Source organism: Marmota marmota, unplaced genomic scaffold, assembly GCF_001458135.2.
Source record: "Marmota marmota marmota unplaced genomic scaffold, marMar, whole genome shotgun sequence".
Lineage (NCBI taxonomy): Eukaryota > Metazoa > Chordata > Mammalia > Rodentia > Sciuridae > Marmota > Marmota marmota.
The window spans coordinates 52,846,594-52,858,649 of NW_026000229.1; the positions used below are offsets into that span (position 1 = coordinate 52,846,594).

The 12,056-nt window shown below is 34.2% G+C and overlaps 1 protein-coding gene and 1 non-coding gene across 17 annotated transcripts in view; both read left to right on the plus strand.

Annotated features, from left to right (window-relative positions):
• The window catches only part of Kiaa0586 (KIAA0586 ortholog), a 124,134-nt gene that overhangs the window by 57,831 nt on the left and 54,247 nt on the right, over positions 1-12,056 (plus strand). For 12 of the 16 annotated variants that reach the window (XM_048793284.1, XM_048793295.1, XM_048793294.1 and 9 more), the window contains 4 exons: positions 574-767; positions 2,271-2,318; positions 2,410-2,528; positions 7,358-7,557. In XM_048793284.1, the coding sequence (XP_048649241.1) occupies positions 574-767; positions 2,271-2,318; positions 2,410-2,528; positions 7,358-7,557 (561 nt within the window). The remainder of the gene's footprint in view (positions 1-573; positions 768-2,270; positions 2,319-2,409; positions 2,529-7,357; positions 7,558-12,056) is intronic. The other 4 variants (XM_048793285.1, XM_048793286.1, XM_048793288.1 and 1 more) reach the window with 1 other exon arrangement.
• On the plus strand, positions 11,372-11,510 carry LOC125613442. The gene has a single exon (XR_007344010.1). It is a non-coding gene; the product is annotated as a U4 spliceosomal RNA (small nuclear RNA).

Here is a 12,056-nt window from a genome sequence, read left to right on the forward strand (position 1 = left end):
TTTATTTATTTATAAATATTTTTAGTGTAGATGGACACAATACCTTTATTTATTTATTTTTATGTGGTGCTGAGGATTAAACCCAGATCCTCACCTGTGAAAGGCAAATGTTTTACCACTGAGCTACAACCCTAGTCCTCTAACTGCATATTTAAATTGTAATTTTTACAAGAGGGAACAGTGATAATTGGAAGCATCAGTTTTTTTTATGACAATAAATTCAATATATAAATTTCTACAAGGAACTGTTAAATATTTTATGCAGTAATAATCAAGTTTTCTAGGTTTTTTTTTTTTTTTGACTGTAGGGAATGAACATTGTTTTTTTTTATTTTGTTTTTTCTTTTTCTTTGTCTCCCCCACCCCCCGCCCCAAATTGGGTTTTAGAGACACATAATTTTGTAATAAATTTTCTGCAAAGTGATACATATGATTGATATGTTATAATAATGTGCTCCCACATTAGAAATGCGAGTTAATGCACCCAGGTAAGTTCCCTGTCTATACGTGGCACTCAGTAAATGTTCATATTCAGATACGTGAACATGATAATTTTGTTTTTATTCTTACCAGGAAGAGGAAAAATGTGATGAAGTCCCAGAAAGCTCTGAACCATTACTAGAATTTAACAGAAGTGTTCAAGTTGCTTCTACAAAGTATAATGGTCCTCCATTTCCACCAGTTGTTTCTACTTTTCAGCCCACTACTGAAATTCTGGATAAAGTAATTGAGAGAAAAGAAACATTGGAAAATAGCTTAATTCAGTGGTGCGTTTACAATGATTTCAGTATGAATAGATAGTAGCAAATATAAATGGGAAGTATTAAATTTTAGTCAAAAAATCTTCCTTGTCTCTTTTTGTTTATTAAACTTTTCCTTTGCTAATTGATGTAATGCTAAAGGCATAACTAACTGTTGGAGGTATTATTTTGGTCCTTGAATATTTATACTTTTGCTGTGGCAAGAGGCTTTTCTGAGTAATTAAACCTTTAAAATGTACATGTTCTTTTATCTAGTGACTCATTTTCAGAAACGTAGCCTAAGGAAATAATTATGGATTTACTACCAGGCCATATAACACCTAGCATTAGAAACAAGTCACTGTTTTAAGTTTATCACATATTTACAACAGTAACTAGTAATACTGTTATTACATGTAAATATGAAGTGAATTCTTATTATATTGTGTAAAACCTTAAGGAATTTATGGAGTAAAATAAAGCAACTGGATATTAATAGAGTTATTAACCTTAGGTTTAGAAGACTGTGGAGGGACATTGAAAGATACTAATAGTTTGCTGGTGTATAAATGATACTTACCATGGAACCCCAGCTTATAAGACCTTATTCAAAAATAAGTGTGCATAGAACAGAAGTTCAAAATGTATATACCAAATTGTTAACTGTGTTTATTCCTGAATCTAGAATTATTAAGTGAACATTATAAATTTTTAAAAGCTTTTATATATTTTCTACTACAAATGTCTGTCATTTGTATAATAATAAATTTTTTGTGGGGAGGGTACCAGGGATTGAACTCAGGGGCACACGACCGCTAAGCCACATCCCCAGCCCTATTTTGTATTTTATTTAGAGACAGGGTCTCACTAAGTTGCTTAGTGCCTCACTTTTGCTGAGGCTGGCTTTGAACTTGCGATCCTCCTGTTTCAGCCTACTGAGCAGCTGGGGTTCAGGCGTGAGCCACCGTACCTGTCTTAATAACATTTTCTAAGAAGTTTGTTAGCTACTCTAAAGAAATGTACTAACAGAGGTTTTCTATTCTTTTCCCCTTTCCTTTCCCTTCTTCTTCTTTTGAAAATGACTTTGGAAAAAACCTTTTCTTTCCTTTTTAAGAGGAAAACTACTCTTCATTACAGTCAGTGGAAAGGGCAGATGGATATTTTTCTCTAATTTTGATCTGATACAGTTTTATATGTGTATTCTTAGAGTGGAAATCAAACCTAGGTATGCAATGTGCTCAACAATCATTAGGCAAATCTTCAATTTAGGGGTTCTGTTAGCCTTTTTTATTTTTTTATTTTCGGACAGGGTCTCTCTAAGTTGCTTAGGGCCTTGCTAAGTTGCTGGGGTTGTCTTTGAACTTGCAATCCTCCTGTTTGAGCCTCTTGGACTGCTGGCGTGGGCCACCATGCCTGGCTAACATGAAAGATTTTAATTTGATTTCTTTGACTATCTGAATACTCTCCCACAAGGAGATTCTGTTTCATGTGTTTTATCTTGTTTGAAGGTACATTTTTTTCTTCTTTCAGGTGTAACTTTCAAATGACTGCTTTTACATATAATATTTGTGCCCCTAGGTAAATGTTATTTTTAAGGTTGATATGTGTAACATTTTATATATTTCAATCAAATTTAGAAATCATTAATTTGTATCTCCCCACCTTCCAGGGTAGAACAAGAAATAATGTCAAGGATTATCTCTGAGCTCTATCCAATCCAGCAGCAGGCCAGACTTAATGCCAGTGTTTCATTCAGTGAGGCAAGTGAACCAATGACCTCTGACATTGGTAAGTGAAATGGAATTTTTTGTTGTTATTATTAAAGACAGAATCTTTTAGTTCATTGTGATTTATATATCCCAGAGGTCATTTGGCTGACAAAAGCTAAGATTTTGTTGTTGTTGGTGGTGGTTTTTTGTGGTACTGAGTATCAAACCCAGGGTCTTAGGCATGCTAGGTAAGCACTGAGTAACAACTGAGCTCCATCCACAACCCCCCAAAAAAGATGAGGTCTTACTTCAGATCTTACTTCTTAGTTCCTCTCTAGTACTCTAGAGGAGGTCAGTTCTCCCTCATTCCCTTATTTCATATTGCAGCACTCAGATTATTAAACTACCCCTTTCCTTCCACCCCCAAACTCTGTTTTTCTCCCAGAGTATTTTATATATTTTTTATTACAGTATTTAATAGATTATATTATGGTTGTTTTACTTATCTTTCTCATTCACTAGACTGTAAATTACTCAGGATTTAAGTTATTTCTCCTAACCCTTGATTAACACCTAAAAAAGAGTTTTAAGTATTCACTGAATGGTTTAATGAGCCTCTTTCTGTGAGGAATCCCATACCATTCTTCTCCTTCTTAACCTCCTTCTTCTCCTCCTTTTCCTCTTCCATATTTTTCTTCCCTTCCTCTTTCTCTTCTCTATTTCCCTTCCTCTCCTATCGCTTGTCTATCAGTTTTTTTGAAAGCCTTAAATTTCAACAATTCTCAGTGTACAATTAGACAGGTGTTGACACATGTATGCAGCTGTGCATTAGTCACACAGTATGCAGCTGTGCATTAGTCACACAGTCATGCTGTAGAAAGGCCTTTTTGACATCTTCCAAAGTTCCCTTAATGCTGCTGCCTCCTGCTTCACCTTCCTGATGCTGAGAATTCAAGCTGGGGATGTTTAATCACTGAGTTACATTACCAGTCAATTTTTAAAAATTTTATTTTGAGACAGGATCTTGCTGAATTGCCCAAACTTGTGATCCTCCTGCTTCAGCCTCCTGAGTAGCTAGAGTTTCAAGAATGTGCTACCTTTCCAGATCCTTAATGCCACTTTGCAGAAAATTTCAATCCCCCACCTATGCCTGGTGGTCACAAACAACTACAGAGCTCCTTTATATCACTATTTTTATCTTATCTGGACTTTCATATATATAAATCATACAGTATATAGGTTTTTGTTTGCTGACTTGTTTTATTTGGCTTATGCTGAATATGCTTTAGATTCAATCTCCAGTACCACTTACACTATTTCATGTAGTAGTATTATACTCTATGGATATACCAAAATTTGTTAATACACTTACCAGTTGATTGATATTTATAGTTTTTAATTTGGGGCTATTATAAATAAAGCTGTTATGAATATTTGCTGACAAATATTGTGTAGACAACTTTTTAATTTTCTTGGTCACATGTTAAATAAATGTATATAAGAAGCTGCTAAATATTTTCCAAAGCAGATATACTATTTTGTATTATAACAGCAATGTACAAAAGTTTTAATTCTTCCACAATTTCAATAGTACCTGGTATATCAGTGTTTTTATTTTAGCCATTGTACATATGTGGAGATATGTCATTGTGTTTTTTTAAATTTACATTTCCCTAATTATACTAGTGACTGAGTAGTATAATTACTAATAATGATTAATGATGTTTCACAGATTTTCATCTTCATATTTACTTTGGTGAAATATTATTTCAAATCTTTTTTTTTTTTTTGCAGGGGGTGGGTACTGGGGATTGGACCCAGGAATGCTTAACCACTGAAGCCACATTCCCAGTTCTTTTAATATTTTATTTTGAGACAGGGTTTTGCTAAGTTACTTAAGGCCTTGCTAAATTGTTGAGGCTGGCTTTGAACTTGTGATCCTCCTGCTTCAGCCTTCTGAGTTCCTGAGATTACAGGTGTATGCTATTGCACCTGGCTTATTTTAAATCTTTTGCTCATTTTTAAATTGGGGTTTGTGCCTTTATACATATTATTGGGTTATAATGTTTTTCATTCTAGATGCAAACCATTTGTTTTTGTTTTTGGTACTGGGGATTGAATCCAGAGGTGCTTTACCACCAAGCAACATCTCCAGTCCTTTTTATTTTTGAGACAAGGTCTCAAAATAAAAAGTTTCTGAGGCCAGCCTTGAACTTGCAATACTTTCTCAGCTTCTTGAGTTGTGGGATTATAGGTATATGCCACCATACCCAGCCAAATACAAGTTCATTATTGTTTATGTGTTTTGCAAATATGTCCTTCTAATTTATACCTTGCCTTTTTGTTTTCTCAACATTATCTTTTGAAGACAAATGGTTTATTTTGAAGAAGTCTAATTTATCAATATTTCTTTTGTAGTTTGTGGCTTTTGGGGGACATACTACTTAATAAATCTTTGCTTAAGTAAAAATTATTAAGATGTTTTTTTGTTTTCTTCTAGAAGGTATATGGTTTTAGATTACATTTAGTTCCTTAGTATTTTTTTTTACTCAGGGGCTGGGGTGCTGGGGTGTGAATACAGGGCTTCTTGCATACTAAGCAAGTGGTCTACCACTGAGCAACATCCCCAGCTTTTTTTTTGTTGTTGTTGTGCTGAGAATGGAACCCAGGGCCTCATGTATGCTAGGCAAACACTACCACTGAGCAGTTGTAGCACTCTTTGTTGCAAAGTTTTTCCTTTTGCTATTGAATTACCTTAATACCTTTATTGAAAATTAATTGGCTATATGTCTAGATCCATTTGTGAACTTTCATGAATCTACATGTCTTTTACCAATACCACATACTTGATTATTGTAATTTAATGATAAGTTTTGAAACAAAGTATCTTCCAACTTTGTTGCTTTTTAAAATTTTACATTTCTATGTATTATTACCTGTATTGTCTTTCTTCTTTTCAGTCTCAGAATAACCTTCTGTTCTCCTTTTATAGACTGATCTTCAACTGACCAAATCCTATCCTTAGAGTCTGCATTTATTTTCTCATTGTCCACCTTTTCTTCAGTCCTGATGGGTTGGTTTCCTGGAGTCTCCTTTAAGAAATTTCTTAAAATTTTCACAGGCTGCTCCCTTTCAAATCCTTATTCTAGTAGATGGCTCTAGCCTGGACACTGTTGCCTGCTTCTAATCCTTAAAATGTTCCCTGGGTTTTAACATAACAACTTTATGCTATTGTTATCTTTTCAGCTTTAAGACCTTCATTTCTTCATTTATTTTCTGCTAGTTGAGTAGTTTGTGTGCCTTGCCCCTTTTCTATTTTTCCAGTTTCCTCTTTCATTGTCCTGTGTCATTTGATGACTCTTAAGCCATGCATTTAGGCTGTAAACTTAGAGTTTTGCCTATTGATGGATATTCTACTTGATGCTCCATTGGCATCCCAAATTTGGCATATCCAAAGTACATGTAATTTTTCTACCTAGACTTGTTCTTTGTTCTCTATTTCTGTTAATGATTACACAGATTTTTCCCAGCACCCAATTTTCAAAGCCTTGGGGTTATTGTTTGTTTCATTCTCTTTTCTTTGCTCTTCCTCAGCCCCAGGGACTCAGCCAAAACCTGCATCTCAGTTCCATACTCTTTATTGTTGCCTTTGGTTACTTCTTCCTGTTTAATAAAGCTCGTATCTGTCTCCCACACTGCTGTATCCCGGATTTTCTCTTATCATTTAATTTTTTTAAAGAAAGAAAAAAAATGATCAACAAAGTTACAAGAAAATTAATATTTCCCTGGATAAATTTTTTTTCTTTTCTTCTTCTTCTTTTTTCAGTTGTAGATAGACACAATACCTTTATTTATTATTTTATGTGGTGCTAAGGATCGAACCCAGTGCCTCACACATGCTAGGCAGGCACTCTACCACTGAGCCACAACCTCAGCCTCTGGATGAAAATCTTTAAGATTTCCAAATTTGGTATTTATATCCTGTTCTCTTTTTTTATAAAACTGTGTTTATTTGCTTTTGCCAGTGTCTAAGGAGGACTTTTTTGGCTTTATGACATAGATATTCTGATTCTTGGTCATGCCAAACAAACAAACAAACAAATGATTATAGAAATTAAAAGGGAGATTTTTTGAATATGAGTTTTGGATTATTGATATAAAAATAGCCCTGGCTTTTGGAAACTATAAATTTTTATTTTTTACCCTCAGCAAGTGATCCTAAGACATCTGTAAATAATCCCATAGATTGCTGTCATTGTTGTACTACTAAAAGAATACTCTTTGGAGAGAGCACATCTCCTTTGGGTTGTACAGATCATCGTTCATGTATTTATACTGTTTAGAAATACCACTTCATGGTCAGTAAAGTCTCGAAAAGCTTTACTTAATTTTGAATACATTCATGTAAATGAAAAGTAAAACCCATTGGAAAATTAATATATCTACAGAACATCTAATAAGTACCTAAACTGCTGTAGACTTTTGAGGAGCCCCAGCCTGTAATGTTGATAACTGGTGTATCTGAAACTAGATGAAGGAAAATTCGCCTCACACTTATTACATCCTTTTGCTTTGGTCAAAATTGGAAATGTTAGTTTTTTTTCAGATGAGGACATTTAATAAGAATGCAAGTCCTTTTTATCATTAAATTCTGCAGTGGCAGGGAAGAGTATAACTAGGTTTTCACCTATATGTTTTCCTTTCCTTCTTGGTTTATTGAGAGAAGATTTTCATTAAGTTATTGTCTTGCTTTCTTTCCTGGTAAGTAGGTGTGTTTGTATTTTCACCTTTACTTCTTCTCCCTTCCTCATAATATATATGCAACTCTAAAATCTTTTAGGAATTAAGTGTTGGATTATAAATGGTGTCTTGGCCACTTATTCCAAAAGTTTTTTTTTATTTTTTTAGTGGAAGGAACAAGCTATGGTGCTCTCCAGCTCTTTGTTGATGCAGGGGTTCCTGTGAATTCGGACATGATTAGCCATTTTGTGAATGAAGCTCTGGCTGAGACCATTGCTGTCATGCTGGGTGACAGAGAAACAAAGAAGCAAGATCCTGTGGCTACAAGTGTTTCTGGTGATGTTTTATCAAAGGAAACATGTTTTCCGGTAGGAGTGCCTCTGCTTTCATGATTAAAAGAGTTCTGTGGAGTTTTTTTTTTTTAATATATTATTAAAGAATGGTTAAATAATAGATGAATTTTAAACTGCATAAGATAAGATAATGGTGTATGGCAGAAATTTTATTTCTTGTTGCTATGACTAAAGTGTAATATTTTTCCTAGCATTTTATTTTGAAAACTTAAATCTAGAAAAAAGTTGAGAATATGATACAATGGACATTTATAAACCCTTTACCTATATTTCACAATTGATAGTATTTTGGCACACTTAAAAAATAACTCTACATAATTATATCCTTTAAAAAACATTTGAGGGGCTGGGGATGAGGCTCAAGCAGTAGCGTGCTCGCTTGGCATGCATGCGGCCCAGGTTCGATCCTCAGCACCACATACAAACAAAGATGTTGTGTCCCCCAATAACTAAAAAATAAATATTCAAATTCTCTCTCTCTCTCTCTCTCTCTCTCTCTCTCTCTCTCCCCCTCCCTCTCTCCCTCTCTCTTAAAATAAAAAAAATAAAAAATAAAAAACATTTGAAAGTTTTAGACATCATGATACTTTACCTCAAATGCATCAGCAATATCACCTAAAAATAAGGTACTTTATTACAAATGGGCAAAGAAACTAAACGGATGCTTCTCAAAAGAAGAAATATGAATGGTCAACAAATATATGAAAAAATATCCAACATCTCCAGCAATTAGAGAAATGCAAATTAAAACTACACTGAGATTTCATTTCACTCCAGTCAGAATGGCAGTTATCAAGAGTACAAGTAACAATAAATGTCAGCGAGTATGGGGGGAAATGGTACATTCGTACATTATTGGTGGCACTGCAGATTGGTGCAACCACTCTGGAGAGCAGTATGGAGAGTCCTCAAAAAACTAGGAATGGAATCACCATTTGAACCTGTTATCCCACTCCTTGGTATATATCCAAAGGATTTAAAATCACCATACTACAGTGACACTGGCACATCAATGTTTATAAAAGCACAATTCCCAATAGCTAAGCTATGGAGCCAACCTAGGTGCCCTTCAACAAATGGATAAAGAAAATGTGATGTGTATGTACAATGGAGTGTTACTCAGCCATAAAGACGAATGACTTCATGACATTCGCCAGTAAATGGATGCTAAGTGAAATAAGCCAGTCTCCCCAAACCAGAGGTTGATTGTTTTCTCTGATATGTGGATGCTAACCCACAATAAGGGGGGGAGGGGAAGAATAGAACTTCAGTGAATTAGACAAGGGGAATGAAGGGAAGAGAGGAGGGATAGGAAAAGGAAAGACAATGGAATGAATCTGACATAACTTACATATGTTTATGTATGAATACACCACAGTGAATCTCACCATTATGTACATCCACAAGACTGGAGTCCTAATTATTAGAATAAGATATATTCCATGCTTACATAATTATATCAAATGGATTTTACTGTCATATGTAACTAAAAAGAACCAATAAAATAAATATTACATAAATAACATATGTTACATAAATAAAATACCATTCTTATAACTCCCAACTTTAACATTGCTATGTTATATAGAATATGGAGACTGTATTCAGATTTCTCCAGTTGTTCCAGAAATGTCTGTCTTAAAAAAATTCAAGATATAGCCAAGGAAGGCCATTTTGCTTTAGGTTATTATGTGAAGTGATGTTTTTATCTTTAAAAGAAAGTATATTTGCCTTATTATGTTAGTTGGAATTTTTAAGCTTTTTTAGCATTATAAAATTATATCCAAAATTTACTTGTCATTACCAGCTGCTTAAAACTCTTAGTCACTTCTGAGCCTTTTGATTACAAAAATATATAGGTGCAACATCGATTTGGTACATAAACATAAAGTTATAATTTGATGTTTTTAGGGATTGGTGTGGTATAAATTTGCCCAAATCTGTGCTTTATTAACTCCTTGGTAGTAAACACAGTGTTGATGTGGTCAGGGTTGTAGTTTTCTCTATGGCAATTACTTTGGTTTGTTTTTAGTCTATATGCTTTCATGAGGGTGATTCAATGAAAAAAAAACTTAGAAAAAAAAAAACCCAATGTGTAAATAGGCACGTTACAAAATTTAAAAGCATTGACTTTGGAGTTCATAACACCTGATTTGACCCCTCAGCTCTATACTTTAGTCTTACTGTATAGTAGAGATAGAATAGAGTTTAAATGACTGTGACTTAACCAAAATCTGCTTACTGAATATCTAGTAAGGCAAACCCTCCCACATGATTTATTCTTTATCTTCACAATTGCCATTTTTTTTAACCCTTGGACCCATTTAATATGTTTGTTCAAATATATGTTAAAAAGAGTTTTTTGGCATTTTTTTTCTTTTGAAATGGGGTTCTACTATATTGCCTAGGCTGTCCTCAAACTCTCAAACACCTACCATCTTCTTGCCTCAGCCTGGTGACTACAGGTGCATACCACCACACCCAACTTTGTGTGTGGTGCTGGGGATTGAACCCGTGGCCTTATGCATTTGAGGCAAGCATTCTGCCAACTGGGCTTAATCCCCAGCCCCACACTTAATCTAAGTGCCATAACAAATCAATCAATCAATCTCTCTCTCTCTCTCTCTCTCTCTCTCTCTCTTTCTCTGTCACGGGGGGAGCTTGCAGTGCTGGGTATTGAACCCAGAGCCTCATGCATGCTAGGCAAGTGCTGTACCACTGGGCTTCACCCCCAGTCTTTCATCATTAAAAAATCCCATTGGGATTTTTATGAAAATTAATCTAATTTTGATTTAATTTGCAAGCGATTGATGCCTTCATCATACTGTGAGTTCTTAGTTCTCATATAAGGTTTTGTGGCAGATTAAATTAGATGATATATGCAAAGAGCTTAATCTAGTATATAGAACTTGGAATAGTCAAAAATAGTTTATCATCATCATTATCCATTATTATGTCACTAGAATACCTTTAGATCTTATCATTATGATAAAGTAGCCAATGACATCATATTTGAAAGCAGTATTTTTATGCTATATGTTTATGTAGTCAAGAAGGGGAAAGGCATAATATATTTCGTTCATTCTAAAATGAAAGTTAAGAATATGCCAATTATGGCCAGGAGTAATTGTGCATGCCTGTAATCCAAGCAAGTTGGAAGGCTGAGGCAAGAGGATTGAGAGTTCAAAGCCAGCCTCAACAACTTAGTGAAGCCCTAACCTACTCAGCAAGATCCTGTCTCAAAATAAAGTATAAAAAAGGTGCTGGAGATGTGACTTAGTGGTTAAGTGCCCCTGAGTTCAATCCCTGGTACCAAAAAAAAAAAAAAGTAAGAATAAGAATAAGAATATGCCTATTATGATGCAATATTATAGAATTTCTCATATGCTTCATTTTTAAATTGTATATTAATTTGCAACTCACAGAATAGAGGCTAATCCTAATTTATAAAGGTTTTTTCAGAATGAAAAGAGACAAATAATCTATTTTAAGAATGGGCAAAGAATATGACCAAAGAGTCCACAAATACTGAAGAAATATAAATCATCCATATTCTTGTAAAAAGACTGTCAGCCTCACTGATAATAAGGGAAAAAAAATCACTGAAGTTCCATTTTACTGATCAGATTGGCAAAAATCTAAAAGTTTGATAAAGCTATTGTTTGGCAAACCTTGGGGAAATAGACATTCTGGTGGTAGTATGAAATGTACAGTTCTGTAGAGGGAAATTTAGTGAAATAACTATTGAAATAAAAAACACAGCTCTTTAATCAAGAACTCTACTTCTAGAGTTTTATTCCATAAATAAATTTATATGACTATGTAATGAAGCTTTGCAAAACAGTAGTATCATAGCCAATGAGATTTATCCAAGGCATGATTATTGCTAATTGAAAACTTTTCCCAATAACCAGCTTTGACAACTTGGAATTGGCAATAAAATAAATAAATATGAAATGACTTAAGTCTAGAGTATTTGATAACTCTGAGGAATAGATCTATGTAAAAAGGACACAGGAAGGAGACTTAATTTTCACTGTCATTCTTTTTTACCTTAATTTTGAGCCATTTGATTATGTATTCAACAAATTAGTATGAAAATGTTCTCTTTTTATTCCCCTAGTAATTTCTATCTCCCTATTATTATTTCTCCCCACCCACTTTTTTAAATCCTTCTGTTCCTTTTTATATACTGTTTCTTTGTGCGAAAGGGCTTGTTTTTTTTTTTTTTTTTGATATCTTGACAGTTAAAATGCTTCCTTTTTGTTGCGTGGCCTACTCATCAAATTTATAGTTGGTTTTGATCTTCAACTGTATGGATAGTCTTTATCTCTACATTAAAATAGGGTGCCTTAGTTTTCTTGGAAGCCTGTTTCAGAGGCAGGGTTTTTCAATTGTAGAGGCTTTCTGTAGACCAGCCTTATACTGGTAGCTAGATACTTAAGAGCCAGGGTATTTAAGTCTCCAATTTTTTTGTTGTTGTTGTTATTTTGCGCCCCCTTCCCCCCCCCCCC